The sequence below is a fragment of the Mesoplodon densirostris genome, chromosome X (assembly GCF_025265405.1).
Source record: "Mesoplodon densirostris isolate mMesDen1 chromosome X, mMesDen1 primary haplotype, whole genome shotgun sequence".
NCBI lineage: Eukaryota > Metazoa > Chordata > Mammalia > Artiodactyla > Ziphiidae > Mesoplodon > Mesoplodon densirostris.
Window position 1 is genome coordinate 56864910 of NC_082681.1, and position 18240 is coordinate 56883149.

At 37.4% G+C, this 18240-nt stretch overlaps 1 protein-coding gene across 1 annotated transcript; it reads right to left on the bottom strand.

The window, feature by feature from the left end:
• Positions 1 to 3623: 3623 nt before the first annotated feature.
• Positions 3624 to 4337, bottom strand: LOC132481604 (heterogeneous nuclear ribonucleoprotein D-like). Its single transcript, XM_060086460.1, has one exon. It carries the CDS (start codon positions 4335 to 4337, stop codon positions 3624 to 3626), a length of 714 nt encoding a protein of 237 aa, XP_059942443.1.
• Between the last annotated feature and the right edge of the window lie 13903 nt (positions 4338 to 18240).

Sequence of the window (18240 nt, forward strand, 5' to 3'; positions counted from 1 at the left end):
TTCTCAAAAATCTAGTTTCCTCAAATATGGAGATGTAAACGCCAGTAGCATACAAACTCTGAGAAGAATAAAGTTGACTAATAACTAGCCTTACTAGAATATCCATTTCTAATGTCAGGAATTTAAACTTGGCTGTTTCAATTTGGGTCAGCCATTAGGGCTTATAATTATTGTTACATAAGCATTTCTACAGTCAATCCAGACCTAATGAAAATATGACTTAGTCATTATCCTAAGAACCATAACAAACTCTTGAACTGGGACTTTCACATCTTATTTTTTTTAAGATAGCATCTAAATACATACATATATATAAACACATGCATAGCCATCTGAGGGTTAATAGGACCACTGTGATCAGAAATAGTTGATTTGACATAGCTCTGACAACATTGCATAACCTAATTTCTAACAACTAAATTAACATCCTTGAACTAAGCATAAGACCCCCACATGAAAAATAATGAATTTAAGCTAATTTACTGAACTTATATGCTGAAATCTGAACCAATCCCTACTTGTTTTCTACTGAAGTTTTTAACCTTAATCAACAAATGAACCAGCTGGAACTGGAAAAAATAAATTTATATAATTTCTAAAACTGAAATATCAAAGCATCTGCTACACTGATTCTGAATTGGCTGAAACTTTATTTAGTTTAATTCCTTAGATCAAAAAGCCAAATGTGGATATAGCTATATTTTGTCTGGCTCAATAGACAAGTTAATTCTCAGTGGGACCAGGAACAAAATCTCTTAATCAAAATCACCTAGCTTCATCAAGTTAACTCTGGTAAATTAAAGCCGATTCCTCCTAAATAATTTCTGTTGGAGGAATCTGTACGTTTGCCCTTGGTCTTGGATATATACAGACAGACAGATTCATGATTTCAACTATTGCATAATATCATTTAGTTTTGTGAATTTTCTTATTAGCCTACCTGGGGATTCTCTTTTACTTTATGGCAACACAGCACACCTATTTTTATAGAGTTTTCTAAAAAGAAAACATTATTTGGAACAATATTTAAGTTAACTCAGTTGATTGATCTCCTGGTATTTTCAAACTGCAGTGTGATATAATATACTGTAGTACCAAAGGTCAATTAGCATCAAAATCTCCATTGCAAGCCTATTCTGGTGTGTGTGTGTGTGTGTTTGTATGTATAACACCTGATTTCTGTACAGTTATTTCAACTTTTCAAAACAGTTTCACCTCTATTATTCCATTTAATCTCCATATTTTTAACAGTGTATTTACATATTATATATTTAAAATTCCTCCACCATCAAAGGAATACAACTTGCTCAGATATTTAAATAATAAACATTTCCTACTAAAAATGAAAATAATTACCTCATGTTTTCTTTTTGTTTCTTTTGCGGTTCACGGGCCTCTCACTGTTGTAGCCTCTTCCGTTGCGGACCACAGGCTCCGGACGCGCAGGCTTAGCAGCCATGGCTCACGGGCCCAGCCGCTCCGCGGCATGTGGGATCTTCCCGGACCGGGGCACGAACCCGTGTCCCCTGAATCGGCAGGCGCACTCTCAACGACTGCGCCACCAGGGAAGCCCCTTACCTCATGTTTTCTTTATGTTGCCTCCTCCTGTTTCTTTCTCTTATTCATAATACTGTATCTGCTTCTCAAGTTCCTACTCTGTGCAAGAGCTATAGTTTGCTATCAAGCTATCTAGCTTGATAGATGCTAAGGAGAATACAGAAAATAATGTAATATATTTGGCATCAGGATATTTGTATTCTAGTAGGGAGAGTAAATACATATGATTCTTTCTAAGTAAAATTGACTTCCTCCTCACATTTTTTTTTTTTTTTTTTTTTTTGCCGTACGCGGGCCTCTCACTGTTGTGTCCTCTCCCGTTGCGAAGCACAGGCTCTGGACACACAGGCTCAGCAGCCATGGCTCACGGGCCCAGCCACTCCGTGGCATGTGGGATCTTCCCGGACTGGGGCACGAACCCGTGTCCCCTGCTTCAGCAGGTAGACTCTCAACCACTGCGCCACCAGGGAAGACCCCTCCTCACATTTTAAATTTAGTCCCACCAGAATCTTGGTTTCATGTCTGTCTTTCCTTCTCGACAATGAGTTATCTGAAGGCAGAGATCGAGTCTCATTGATTTTCGAATCCTAGCATGGAGCTCAGTGTTAGGCATGTATATTTGCTGTTTCATGTAACTCCCTGTTTTAAATCCTTTAATTTCTCCTTATTGACTTAAAGATAGAATTCAACTTCTTAGCATGTAATGTAGGCCCTTTGTAATTTAGGTCTGCAGTATCCTATATGATAGCCACTAGCCACATGTATTGAGCACTTGAAATGTAGCTAGTCTGAACTGAGATGTGCTGTAAAAGTAAAATACACACTAGATTTCAATGTCTTAGTACCAAAGCAATGATGTAAAAGGTCTCATGAATAGTTATCTTGATTATATCTTGAAATGAAATTTTGTTTATATTAGTTTATTATTAAAATGAATTTAATCTTTTTTTGCTTTTAAAAAACATGATTAGAAAATTTTAAATTACATATGTGGCTTGCATGAGATTCTGGCAGACATGCTCAAGCCCCCTGCCCACCTCCTTTTCCTTATTTTCCACATGCACTTTGTTTCCGCCCTTAAAAACTTTCTTTGCTCTCTTCCAAAAGTGTGTGCTCAATTCCTGCTTCGATTCTTTTGCATGTCTGCTGGTATTCTCTCTCTTAGCACAGTCCATTGGCAAAAGCCTATCTACTGTACTCCACCTTGGACCACTCCCTCTCAAGACCTGTTTTAGATGACCTGTTTTAGATGCCCTGTAATACCACATCATCCTTCACAAAGCCTTATTTAGGACTTATACACTATATTGTGTTTCCTGGTTTACTTATGCCTCTTTTAACACTGGGGCTGATTCTCTCTGAATCTCCTGCTTTGAATATACTTTCTGGCTTAGAATAACTCTTAATGTTTGTTGAATGAAAGAAGGACCTGGTTGAATAGCAAATCTAAAGGGAAACTTTAAGGTCTGAATGTGGATGATAGTTCTAACCTAAAACCACCACCCTAGACCAAAAAACAAACAAAAAAAGGACCCCCAATTCCCCCACTCCTCTCACCGAAAAAAAACAAAACAAACAAAATACCAACACAGAACAGAAGCCACTATAGAGCTGCATATAAAACTAGTAAACATTTATTTTTTGAGAAAACATTAACTTTCATAAAATAAAAGTCTCAAATCCTTGTGTTATCTTCTTGTTGCTCCAATGTCAAAAGGTTATGGAAAATAAAAACTGGTTCTTATAAACAGCTGGAAACAGTTTCAAAAGTGAGTGACAACGTCATACTAAACAGTCATTCAGTCATTTCTTATTTCAGTAACGTAACTTTTTCATTCGAGGATAGAGTGGCTCTGCGGTGGCTTCATTCTTAGCCTTCAGAAAAGCTGGTAAATCCTTGGTAAGCAGTACCAAAGGGAGCCGCTTCGTTTACTTGCACATTTTAATTAGTAAATGCAGTTCCACACCCATGGATCCCATAGTTACGGCCAAGAAAATAATCTCCACCATAGGTATTAAAAATTGGCTGATTATTGTAGGCATTAGGGAAATTGCCATACATTTGATCAGAAAAAAATAAACCCTTCATTACAGGTTGAGAAGGGAACAGGCATAAAAACAGTAGAAAGGCTACTGCCACCGCCGCCTCCAACTGCCCCACAAATATTTGGGTCTGTGCCAGAAGCATTTGGGTTTGCTCCGGAAGGATATGTGTTTGCCTGGGAGCTTATTCCTCCCCAGTAGTTGCCTAGCCTGGCAAATGGAACATCTCTTCCTCTTCTGCATTGTGACTTCAAATATTCTTTCGGGAGTGCAATTTTTATTTCACTCCACCGAGAGTCAATCAGATGGTACCTGGCATCTAACACCTTTCTCACTGGTTTTTCATCAGTATATGTGATAAAACAGAAAGCTCGTCTTTTGTTTGTTCCTGTATACACTGGAAGCACAATATTCTCAATCACACCAAATGCCCCAAAATACTTTCTGATGTTTTCTTCAGACATACGAGGATTCAACCCCCTGACAAAAACTTTTCTTGGCAGAGATTTCGATTCTATGGCTTTAGCCCTTTTAAGATTGACTGTTTTGCCATCCAGTTTGTGCTCTTTGACTTGGAGCACCTTTTCAACGGTGGCACTATCTTTAAAAATCACAAATCCAAACCCCCTGGCAACACCGTCTGGATGGGTTTTAATAGTAAAGTCTATTATCTCGCCAATCAAGTATTCAAGAAGAGCTTGCTTACTGGTATCGCGGGATATTCCCCCGACGAACATTTTTCTGGCGTCATTGTGATTCTTGGTGACTTCGATTAGCAGTCCCTCAGGGAGCCCTGGTCTGTTGTCCATTTTGCTTCTCTCAAAGCTGTTGGCGTCCACCGAAGAGAGGCTGGCGGCGGGGTCAGTGTAGCCGGCGGGGCGGTGTAGTCAGCGGTAAGATGGCTGGCTCAGGCTCAACTTACAGAGAGGGGAGTATGGGAATTGGCCGGCGAGGTGACGCGAGAAGTACGTGGTGACGTAGGACCACGAGAGCGAGCGGTTTGAATTTTGAATGGGCCGTAAAGACAGTGCCTGGCGGAAAACGAGCCGTGTTTGCCCCGCAGAAGTTGGCTTACTTCTGGGGTCTAATGTTTCTGCCCTTAAGACAAAAATAATAGCCCAACAAAATGAAAGTTCGTCACGAACCGCAGCCACTCCTCATCTTGTTCACTGCAGATCGCGTCTCCTTTAAGTTTTGTTACAACTCGTTAGTTCTTTCAAGATGGAGCCTTTTGTTCATTGCTGTCCTTTTCCGTCCTTTTCATTTCCGTGTCAGTATTTGGGGGCAGGGATGAGAAAGGAGTTGAGGTGGGTAGACTGGAAAGCAGACTATAGGGAAAGCACAATGCCTGTTGGTTACGCTGAAGGGACCTAAAAATCACATTAAAAAAGAAGTCACGTGCTTCCCTGGTGGCGCAGTGGTTGAGAGTCCGCGTGCCGATGCAGGGGACACGGGTTCGTGCCCCGGTCCGGGAAGATCCCACATGCCGTGGAGCGGCTGGGCCCGTGAGCCATGGCGGCTGAGCCTGAACGTCCAGAGCCTGTGTTCTGCAACGGGAGAGGCCACAACAGTGAGAGGCCTGTGTAACACACACACACACACACACACACACACAAGTCACAGCTTCGTTGAGATGTAATTTACATACCATCCAGTTTGCCCTTCTAACGTTTTTAGTATATTTACGGAGTTGTGCGATCATTACCACTACCTAATTTTAGAAACTATTTATACCCTGTAAAGACACTCTGTACCCCATTAATTAGTCACTCCTCATTTTCCCCTCAACCCTCCCAAATCATACAATCTGTGGCCCTTTAGGTCTGGTTTCTTTCACTTAGCCCAGTGTTTTCAAGGGTCATCCATCTTTTGGCATGTTTCAGTACTTCATTATTTTTTAAGGCTGAATAATATTCCATTGTATGGATATACATTTTGTTTATGTGTTTCTCTAGAATAATATTTGAAAGCATTGATATCGTTATATTGTTCCATATCTGCATCATAGTTAAAATAAGTATAAGGGGTTTTTCTGTCAGTCATTTGCATTTCTGATTTCTGGCATGGTCAGTCAGTATAGATAGGATTTGTCACAACTATCTAGATTATTGAGGTGGTATTTAATATTAGCTTAACCCTTCCTTCCATTTGAAGACAAAAACTCAAGTTTTTGAATGCCTTAGTTTGGCTACTTTCTTCCTTGGTCATTGCCTTATCCAACATAATCCAGTAATTTGTGTTTGTGTTCTTCCTTCAAATATTAGGTTTTTTGAGGGGAGGGTTTTTTAATTCTTCCACAGCACCACCCCACAGATTCTGTCTCTACATAATTGTACTCAGTGAATTTCTGCAATTACTCATTTAAAAAAATATCCTATTGTTAATAATAACACCTGCTTATTTCTCTCTGCAAATATGTGTACTTGCTATCATTTGGAGATAATAGAAAGGGAACTGTATTTTAAAAACTCCCTCTATGAAATTAAACCATAGGGAAGATGAATTTCACAGAAAAGGTAAAGTTAAAAACTCTAGGGAAAAAAATCCCTGGCTCACATTTTAATTATAAGCTATTTGAGGCCCCATCTGCTCCCACATCTCTGATGTTATTCCACATACCTGTGCCTTTGTTCATTCTGAACATTCTTCCTCAAATACCTTTGTTTTCTCCTCTGCCAACCACCCCATCCTCATTCTGTCTGCCTAACCTTTATAGCTTCCTCTAGGAGCCTTCCCTCTGTGAACCTATTATACCCTTTTTATACATTTTTATCAAGATGTATATATATGTGTCTGTCAGTTAGCTTCTCATGGACAGACACGGTGCCATACTTAACCTAAAGGTTTCAACACAAAGCATAATACATATAATACCTGGCACATTTTTTTTAAAGGAACTCACTAAATGCTTGTTGAAATAAACTAAGCATTGGAGTTCTGTGGGACACATTTTTGAAAATCCTTGGTCTAACTGGCCTCTGAGAGGATGAACCTGTTGCAGATAACTTCCTGAATGCTGATCTGCCACAGTTTTGGAGATCTGACCTATCTTCTTATGGAAGAGGATGCAATATTGAAATTTTCTTATTTTGGGATCATTTGTAAACCAACTGAGAAAACCACAAAGAAGCCAGATCTCCCTTTTGCTCCTGCTTTCCCTAGAATGAGACTCTTAGGGGCATTATACCCTCTGTATTTCTAAACTAATGAGGCACCTTGATTGCTAGTTATTTTTCTAATTAAGCCATGGCTGATGTCATAGTTTTGACCCCTGTGTGGGCTGGTTAGCTTTATTCAATTACATGGCTACAGGCTGCACTCATGGCCCTAGTCCTTGCCCTTGCAAACGCATGTTCCAAGGGGCTGCTGGGTCAGAGCACATCAATGAATCGGTGAAAAGGCAGTCCTCACATCTGGATACATAATTCAAAGCCTTTAACCTACTGATCTTGGGTCAGTTGTGTCATACTGGTACATGAAAGACAACACATGATTACTGTAATTACTTCTGAGGCAGTAAAATGGAACATGTTAAAAAAGATTGTGTCTACTCCTTGTCCCCTAATGAAAATAATTATGCTCACTGAGGTACTGTCCTCTCACACACATGCTCCATGATCTTTAGCTGTCTAAAATGTTTTGAAATGACTCCTTTCCACTGTAATGTCTAAAGAAATTAAAATCTGTACTGTTTAGCTTTAGTTTTTCATGGCGACGGTGCCACACAACACAATGTATTTTAGGTATTGAAATATTGTCATCAGATTCCTAATGTTAACTCTCCTTATGAGCAGTACAGTAACAATAATTCTGACTAGCAATTTATTCTTATTCCTCATTAAATCAAAATACACATATATTGGAGAATTGAAGGAACTGGAGATTTCTTTAAGAAATGAATAAATGAATGAATGAATGTTAGGCCCCCAGACAGTTATCAAAGGTATTTTACAAAAGTGGACTGCTTGTAAAAACAAACCCCATAACTCAAAGAACAAGTGGCACAGAAGCTAGGAATATAAAGTCAGGAATTGCTGCTTTTGGGGGTAGGGGGACCAAGAGCTATAATACATGCAGGCTGTCATATTTTTTGTATTTTAGGGAACATGGGATGCCTGACCTGGGTTTGTTTTACTGTGATCTAGACCATGCCTGCTGTATTTATAGCTCTTAATTTGATTGTCCCTTGGACGTTAGTATCTTATTTATAATTGTTGGAGAATGGGGGAGAAGATGAAGGATGACATTTGTCTTTAGAATTAATCTGCCTCTCTTATCATGGGACTCAACATTGGCAGAAGGATGCTGTGGGACCCATAAATCAGGAAGGTAACCTGGATGTATCCTGATTTGATATGCTGGCATAGACCTGTCTCTGTGATAATATATTCTTTAATGCTCTGTTGAAACTGTTCTCTTTAGTGAAATGAAAATGCATGTGTTTGACATACTTGGTCTAGTTAGTTGTTTGATAAAGTGAGATTTCCCTTACTCTTTTTCCTCTTCATTTTCCACAGAAACTGCCAATGCCCATTACTTAAATTAAGAGTGCTAGCAGATAGTTTGAAAAATGATCATTTAGGAAATACTGTTCTCTGCTAACTTTGAGTGTATCCAAATAGTGATCTAGCTGAATGTAGTCCACTGGATATAGACTAAAAATTAATTTGACATCAAAAGTATTTAACAGGGCTTCCCTGGTGGTGCAGTGGTTGAGAGTCCACCTTCCGATGCAGGGGACATGGGTTCGTGCCTCAGCCTGGGAAGATCCCACATGCGGCGGAGCGGCTAGGCCCATGAGCCATGGCCGCTGAGCCCGCGCATCCGGAGCCTGTGTTCCACAATGGGAGAGGCCACAACAGTGAGAGGCCTGCGTACTGCAAAAAAAAAAAAAAAAAGTTTTTAACAGCTGAATCCAGCTGCCGGACTTTTGCCTAGATGACAGTCATTTAAAAAGTACTTTTTGCCATCTGCAAAGGTGGCAAATGTACCGGGTTGTAGGAAGACCACATAAATGTGTCGGTTTCAAGAACTGCTTGACAAGACACGTGTAGGTATTAAAACATCCATTTCTCTTGAGAATACCACTTAACATAGGCAGTTCAACTATACTAATCTCAGACTAAATATTTACAGGTTTTTTAAAAAGAAGGAGGATTAGTAGAGAGGAAGACTCATTCTCCATCACTATGCAGTGTATTGTAAAGGGAAGTCTACTGAGATGCACTCTGTGTCTCCCAGTCTTCCTTAGAAGAATTATGAAAGCCTCAAAGACTTCCTAGTTGTGGGTTTGGGTAGGATCTACCACGGAAGGAATGGGAGTCCTTTCCCCAAGTACCTATGCATAACCTGGAGAACATTGGAATAAAAGTACGTGACCTTGTAATTCTCTTTTTTCCTCTTCACATTCTAATTAGCCAGTGTCATCTCAAAGAATCGGGGTGCCCTATGGATGTACAGATAAAAAGACAGATTCCAAAACTGGCTTCTTTTTTTTTTGATGTAGGTCAGAGTTGCCCACAACTGTTGAGTTCAATTAAAATCCATAAAGATTGTAGCCTGTTTCGATATTTTGCCTCATCTAATTATTTATTTTTGTGACTTTAACTTTTTGGTAGAGGGAAAAAGCTCTACCTGCCAACTCACTTTTTTTCTTTATAAAAGTCATTGGTGGAGGGGCTTTGCTTGGATTTTTTTAATTAATGGAATCTGTATTGCTTATACATGAATTTGTAAAAGTCATAAAGGTAACCATACTTGCATATGAGTCATGGAAATGTAGAGTTTAGATATTCTTGTTGTGCAAACATAGATATAAATAAATATATGAAATCAACTTATACACTATAAGAAGTATGTGCATATAATGCTCTTTGAAGACTTATAAAGAATGTCTGATTACTTGATTCATATACAGTCGTCCCTGAGTATCCTCAGGAGATTAATTCCAGGACCCCCTTCTGATACCAAAATCCATGGATGCTCAAGTCCCTTATCCACCTGTACACTTTAAATCATTTTTAGATTACTTATAATACCTAATACAGTGTAACTGCTATGCAAATAGTTGCTAGCACACAGCAAATTAAATTTTTGCTTTTTGGAACTTTCTGGAATTTTTCTTCCAAATATTTTCAATCTGAGTTTGGTTGAATCTGCAGATACAGAGAACCAGCTATACTATTTAATGTGAATTTCCTTCTAGTTATTTTTGTTGGGTCAAATAATCATCTATATTTAAATATTCATGGACTCTGGTCTTTAGTCTAAGAAATGAAAGTACTGAGAAGAGGTATTATTTCTGTTGTGCCTTTTTTTTTGGCTCATAAATGATTTTTTCACATATCTCCTCTGGGGAAAAATACACTGACCAATAATTTCCAGTCGTGATTATTTTATAATTCCTGATTTTGTAAGGAAGAACATGCTTAAAAATCAAAATATACAGTCCTTGTATTTCATATCTCATGTCTAACCCCTTACCAGTTACAACCCACATAATCTAAGCTGATCACAGAAAGAACAGTTGTGGAGTCAGAATCACAGAGGTCTGTGCCAAGTGCATAGGACACACAGAAAGGGTTCAAGAATACAATCAATACCAACTGAAGTGGTATTGAGAATAGTCTGACAGAGATGGGTAAAGGAAGGCTAATGCCGCTCCAGCGAAAGCTTTGAGTCAGGTCCTAAGACAAGAGAGGTTTTAGGTACATCTAGAACTAGAGGAATCAGAGATAAGAAAACAAATACAAACTTACAAGGATATCTTCTGGACTAAAACAAAAAGATGAAGATGAACACCGTGTTAGAAAGAAATGGAATATGGTGAATCAGTAGTCAGTTATAAACTAATTTTAGGATTTTCACTGTTTCCTTTGGGAGTGATTTGCTTCTGTATGGAAGTATTATCTGCATTAAGAGACAGTGGCTGAAGAATCCAAATATCAAGTATTTATGCCCATCCAATTGCTTTTTGCTTTTTCTTTGTTCATGCAAATGGCAGGCTTTAGAATTCTGAACTGTATAGTTCTCGGTACTTTTGTGTATGTGGGGAGCAATAATCCTTACCTGGCAGTTCTTTTTTTTTTCTATCTGCCAATATCCAGTTTAGTCTTTCGCCAATGCAGAATCTCTGCCTGCAAACAACTACACAGGTTTGTCTTATCTTGTTTTTTCAATCTCTGGTAATCAGGGCTTCATTTTTTCCCCTGACAATTTAATATCCAAATTACCTGTGCCTTCTCTCTGTAGATATTGTTTCCTAATTGTCTATTCCAGCCTTAATAACCATACTTAGGCTTGTCAGAGACCGAGCTTAAGGAAGAGTGTAGCACTTGTATAAATTCAACGTTTTCAAGCATTCAGCCAACATGTAATGAGCATCAGACAGAGAAGGGGGAATAACAGTATCTCAGGCAGAGAAAACACTATGTGCAACAACTTAGATTTGTTCTTAGAGCAGTAGTGGGATAGCTGGGGTGCCGTTCATATGAAGACATATGATAGGAGATGAGGTTGGAAATATGGACCTTTTTTGAGTATGCAATAAACATTTTTGAACCTTCATGTGTCAGGCACTGTACTAGGATTTGTGGATACAAGAATGAATAGAGAATTTTATGAACTAACAGTAGGATGGTGACAGGCTTATAAACTCAAGCTTCATTTTAATGTAAATACAGTCATAGAGGCAAACACATGTTGTTCAGGGAGTGGAGGAGGGGAGTACCAATCATAACCTGGATGCAGGAAGGGGTAAGATGTCATGAAGAAAAAGAACAGAATGAGAAGCCAAGGGAGGCCAGCACTAAATCCAGAGATGCTCCAGCATTTAAGGGACCAGGGAGATTTTCACAGTGTATGGAGTTTATGGCAATTTAAAGTTGAAACCTATTTGGTCTTTAGAATGCTTTAGAAAAGTGCTTCCTCTTGAAGATTCAGAAAATGATTAAACTACAGTCACCATATTTAGTTGATTTCCCCTATAGAGAGTGATATATTTACATAATAACCTTTGTGTATCTTTGTGACCACACATGAATGAGCCAAACATATATGGTTTTTGGCTTGAATTAACAGTCATTTATTTAAATATAGGACAACAAAAGCAGGAGTAATAAAAGAAAAAAATTTGTTTTATCAGACTTCATCAAAATTAAAACTTTTGTATTTCAAAAGACACCATTGACATAATGCAGAGGAAGGCCACAAACTGAGAGAAAATGTTTTCAAATCATATAACATCCAATAGTGAACTTGTATTCAGAATATATGAGGAGTATTTACAGTTCAATTCTAAGAAAACAAATAATGCAATTAAAAAATGAGCAAAAGATATGAATAGAAATTTCACCAAAAAAGATATTGAAATGGTCAATAAGCACATGAAAAGATGCATGACATAATTAATCATGAGGACAATGCAAATTAAAGCCACAATAAGATACTACTTCAAACCCACTTGAGTAACTATAATAAACATACATAAATAATCATAAGTGTTGGTGAGGATGTGGAGAAATGAGAATTTTCATATATTAATAGTGGGAATGTAAAATGGCAAGCTACTTTAGAAAGCAGTTTGCTGTTTCTTAAAAAGATAAACATATTTACAATATGCCCTAGCAAATCAACCCCTAGTATCTACCCAAGACCTATGTCTTGTGCACAGATGTTTATATCTGTATTATTCATAATAACTCAAAAGTGGAAAAAAAAATGTCTATCAACTTGTGAATATATAAACAAGTGTGGTATATCCATATAATGAAATATAAAGAAATATAAAATATAAAATAACTGGGTACATGGATGAATCTCAAAAACATTAAGTGCAAGAAGTCAGATGTAAAAGATCACATGTTGTATGATTCCATTCACATGAGATGTCTAGAAAAAGGAAATCTAAAGAGAGAGAAAATAGAGTAGTGTTTGCTTGGGACTGGGGGTGCGAACAGGGAGCAACTGCAAACAGGTATGAAAAATTTGGAAGGATGATTGCAATGTTCTAGAATCAGATTATGTGATATCTGCATATCTCTAAACTTACTAAAATCATTAAATTATACACACAAAATGGCTTTATGGTATGTAAATTACATATTAATAAGCCTATTAAAAAACAAACAAAAAGTCAGTTACAAAACATGCCAGGGCTCCTCAAGTGAAAATATCATAAATGAGAATTAAGTAGTTGATTATATTGAAATGGTTATAAAAACAGATATTTTGTATGGTTTAATCATAGAAAAATTAACTGAACATTGGAGAGTCTAAACTTAAAAATGAAATTAATTCCTGAAGTTCTGGAATTACCTATCCTTTATTTTAGCATGCTGAATTGTATGTTCATTTCTTTGTATACATATATTGTTCCAGTTTCCTTCAGATTTTTCTTCATGCTTTTGTTTTTAACCCTAGAAATATTAAAGGAAGATTTTAATATCAATAAAATGTTAAAAAATAGTGAAGCAAGCACTTGCTTCTTGCATAAGATAATTTTGTTTACATTTTCATAACCTATTTGAAAGATTTTATGTATAAATACACACACACAATTTGGTTTCAGATGTATGGAATTCCTGAAAATTCTCTAGGCTAAGTTAGAAAACATCTCAATATATCTCAAGTTTGATCTATGTTGTAGTAGCAAATATATGTTGTTTATAGTGATTTAACATCTATATTCTAGAATGTTTCCTAGAGCAACTAGAAAAGTGCAATGGAATTTTGTGAGGAAATGCAAGGATCATGAAGCTTTAAAGTACTTATTTCTATGTATGCTATGAGTAGATTAGTTGACTTTTTTTAATAACAACTTTTGAAGTGTATACAGAAAAGTATACAGTACCCATAATATAAGTGTATAGGCTCCATTTTGACAAACTGAACAATTGATTTTTTAATTACAATTCTCAGGTGAAAGATGAATTTGGAAATATTCAGTAAACACTGAAAAAAATTAATGTAAATGTTGCAAAATAATTATGACATTTTGTTACTCTGAGGATTATTAATACTCTTTAACCACCTTAATGTCAGTCACATTCAGTGTTCTGAAATGGAGGTTCTGAGTCAGCCCATTGTGGAGGTGTATTTTTTCTTACCTTATTGTATCATTTTTTAGTTGTCTTATTGGATTTTGAGCACAAGAGTGCACCCGGCATCAGTAAAATCCTCTTAGAGGATTTTGTGAAGGCTTAAAGATTTTCTCCAAGAATATATATAGAAAACTATTTTCTTCAAACAGTTATAAGTTCAGAAGTCATCACCTATGGCAATATAAAACAAGAAACAAACCCTTTAATTTAGTTTTCTATTAACAGAGCAATATGTGTAAAATAATATCTAACATGGCTGCCAAACAGTTTATTGAATTACCTGCTACTTCTCATTTTGTTTTCTGAGGTTCCACAGTAAACCTTCTGAAGCCTCACAAAAGAGAAACATTTCAGCTTCCCAATATCTAAGAAGGTGAGTAGGAAACCGAAAGGGGGCTGATTTTTCTACACGTAAGGGAGAAGGGAGAATTTTCCTGGATCAGGTTTCTATCTTGGTCTGTTTGAATTAGATATTGGCTAGGTACATTCATGTATATTCCAAGAGAATCTCTGAAAAAAATATTTATACCTATAGTGGACAGCTTGGAAAGAAAGGAAGGAAGAAAAGTTTTATAGTTATATGGTTATAATATTTTATATATGTAGTTATATATGTGTGTGTGTATATATATTATATATATGTGTGTGTATATATATATATATATATATATATATATATATAGTTATTTGGGTGTAAAATATGTTTGAGAGATTCAGATAGTTTTTTTGTTTTTTTAATAAAGTAAGCCTATGTTTATAATTATGTTCAAACAATTGAGCCACAAAATAGCTAAACTATGGATTTAATATCTTGTCACAATCTGGATTCTAGAAGGTGAAAGTTAACTGGTAATTGTAAAGGTCCTACTTCAAAAATATTTTGATTCAGAAAAGGTAGTATGGATGGTAAAATGATTTCACAGTTTTATTTTTTTCAGTCAGATTTAGGTGGTTTTTATTTTTTCAATAAATATATATTTTTTAAATTGTAGAATAGTAGATTTATAGAAAAGATGCAAAGATAGTAGGGAGTTCCCAAATACCCAACACTCAGTTCCCCTTATAGGACTGTGGTACATTTGTCACATGTAAGGAACCAACATCTGTACATCACTATTAACTAAAATCCACAGTTTATTCAGGTTTCACTAGTTTTTCCTTAATATGTTTTCTCTGTTACATTTGTCATGTCTTCTAGTCTCTTCTGGGCTGTGATAATTTCTCAGACTTTCCTTGTTTTTGATAACCTTGACAGTTTTGAGGAGTACTGGTCAGGTATTCTGTGAAACATCCCTCAGTTGGGGTGTCTCTGATTTTTTTCTCTTGGTTAGAATGGTGTTATGGGCTCTTGGGAGGAAAACAACAGATGTAAGTGCCCTTTTCATCAGACATCAGGTCATGGGTACATGCAAAGAGCATGTCTTGTCACTGATGATCACCTTCATTGTCTTGGTGAGGCGGTGGTTGCCAGGTTACTCCAGTGTAAAGCTACATTTTCTCCCACACCATACTCTACTCTTTCATGGTTTAGTCATTTAAAAGTATGTTCTTTATGAAGTGGTTTTAGAATGACATTTTATTTCATTTTGCTTTTTGTCTAAGAGTAACATCTTTTTCTGATCTAGTCAGAAATATCTAACCATTTACATAATATGTTCCATGTGTGAGGCTCAATATTGCTTGTCCCTTAAAAAACAAAAGTCAAGGGCTTCCTTGGTGGCACAGTGATTGAGAGTCCACCTGCCGATGCAGGGGACAGGGGTTTGTGCCCCGGTCCAGGAGGATCCTGCATGCCACGGAGTGGCTGGGCCTGTGAGCCATGGCCACTGAGCCTGCTCGTCCGGAGCCTGTGCTCCGCAATGGGAGAGGCCACAACAGTGAGTGGCCCACGTACCTCAAAAAAACAAAAAACAAAAAACAAAAAAAACAAAAGTCAAGATACAATTATGACTTTATTGATTCTCAACATGCATATTTTGATGTCATTTGATTATTTCTCTTCATGATATAGCAATATATGGTTATAAACTTACTCATTCTTTAAAGATACTATGCTTGGACTTTATATTTTGGCTATTGATCCAGGTTTGTGATAGAGTATTTTGGCCTAAAGAAGGCACTGAATGGCAATGCTATTGCTGCTCCTGCCACATGACATAGAACTGGAAGGTGATCCCAGGTAGAATATCAGGTCTTGTGTCCGTGTAGCACCTCCTCCCACGTGACTGGCTAGGAATATTCAATTGAATGCATCTTTCTGTAATCTCTGCAATGGCCCAAGTACCTAGATATGCTTCCCTGTGTTAAGGTTAGGGCAGTGATTTGACTAATTAATATAAATAGTAATAATCCTTTTACAGCTGGCGGGTGCACCCTTTGGAGTGGGTGCACTCCAAGACACATATGTAGAGAATTTGTAATGCATTACCATCAAAAATACAGGCCCACCAGGATAGCTAAACTCATCCTTAACCTACCAAATAAATCTTTCAAGTGACTGACTATAGTGTGCAGGCTTTCAGTGTTTTCTCTGTTTCTCTGGGGCTTTATGCTAATGCAGGAATCCCTCAAGATTTTGAAACTGCAAGACTTCACTCAGTTTGACAGGTTATCTTTCCTGATCCTGGAGTTGGCTGGCGAGGCCTTTATTTTAACCATTAAGTACCTTTGTAATTTTGTTGTTCTTGCCTTTGTTTTGCAAGGCTAGAGCTCAATTACTACAGTTTAGCCTGTTAAAGTGAGGGGTAGGTAGCATGAGTCTGCAAGATTAACAATATATGTCAGAAGACAGATAGGGAATGAAGCAAAGAACCACTAGTGATTGCTCCTGGAATCAATTTTATTCTTTTTTTTAATGGGGGTCGATGTGCAACTCTTGTATTTTTAGGGGCATCAGCAATAGCTTTGACTTGAATGCATTTCTCTTTTTTTAAACTCTGCTCTGATGCAAGTAATCGATATTGTAGTTTTGGTGAAAAAATCCTTTTTGACAAAAGCTCCAAGATTGATTACCTAGATCAATACCATTTTTAAGAACAATTCATCAAGATTGTATTTAACAGAGACCATGATGCATTTAAACCGTTAATAATACAAATATTTCCCCCTTCTCTCCTCTTTGTGGATTATCTCTTTTCACCCTGCAGTAGACTTCACAGTAGAGTATAATGTCACACAGTTTTCCAGACTTTAAAATAAGATGACAGTTCTTCCAAATTGTTGTTACTCTCCTCTCCCCTGTTCTTCTCACAGCTTTGTTGTTCCTAATTTGCAAATAAATCCTCATTGTTCTCACAATACTGAGGTTCTGGAATCTCCTGTTTTCTTGGTCTTATAAAAATTGAGAAAACACATCGTGGAAGAAAATGAAGACAAAGAAATGTAGAGCGTTGTTGCAGTCAACCTCTTCCACTTTTCAATCAGCAGCCACTCTAGGGGTAGGTGTAATTGTCTTGATAATTCAGGCAAATGCACATTTTTGGCCTGAATGACTATAGTAATTTTGGCTGTGTAGATCCAGTGTAATGGAGGTTAAAAACTGTCCTTGTGAGCTTCCCTGGTGGTGCAGTGGTTGACAGTCCGCCTGCTGATGCAGGGGACACGGGTTCATGCCCCAGCCCAGGAAGATCCTACATGCCATGGAGCAGCTAGGCCAGTGAGCGATGGACGCTGGCCCTGTGCATCCGGAGCCTGTGCTCCACAACGGGAGAGGCCACAACAGTGAGAGGCCTGTGTATCGCAGAAAAACAAACAAACAAAAAACCTGTTCTTGTATGTTCTAAAAACCATAACAATGAGAAGCAGCAACTAGCCATTACTGAAGCTCAGAATGGTTTACTGAAGTCAATTTCCTCCAACATCTTTAAAAATTAAATAATTATCCATCTGTCCAGAATGCAAAACTAACCTGGAAGCACCGGGGTGAGAGTGGTCCTCCAAACCACTTTTTCTACATTCTTGCTGAAAATATGAGGAAAATGAAAGGTGGAAAATGGGGGAACTGGGCTAGATATAAGTTCTGTAACAACTATCAACTGGTAACTTTAAAATTACTTCTAACTTTCACACTGATGGGGGACATTTGAGACTCTGCTAAAGGCTGGAAGAGGATCCACAGTAATCCCATGGGGGTTGCCTTGGAATTCAGGTGTCATTTTCAAAGCTCTTTCTATATGTCCTTTATCAACTTGTCTTTAGATTGTGTTATGTGCAGTGCCGAGGGGGCCAAGAAGTGCTGTATGAAAACTAAGGACATATAACTCAGGACAAGAAAAGGTAAATTGCATGGTGACCTAGTATGGTAAAAGACCCAAAATATAATTGATGCATGAGTTTTTCTTGGCAACAGATTCACTACAAAATAGTTTCTAAATTCCAGGTAAAATTATTTATCATGTTCATTTTTAAAGGCATCAGTGAAACTGAGGTTGAGGCGAATTTAGAAAGCATTCTAAGTTGGTGTACTACACAGTTTCAAAAGTAATACTCAGTTCATTTGGAGTGTTCTACATGTCCTCTCTGTGGAATCTATTTAGAAGTG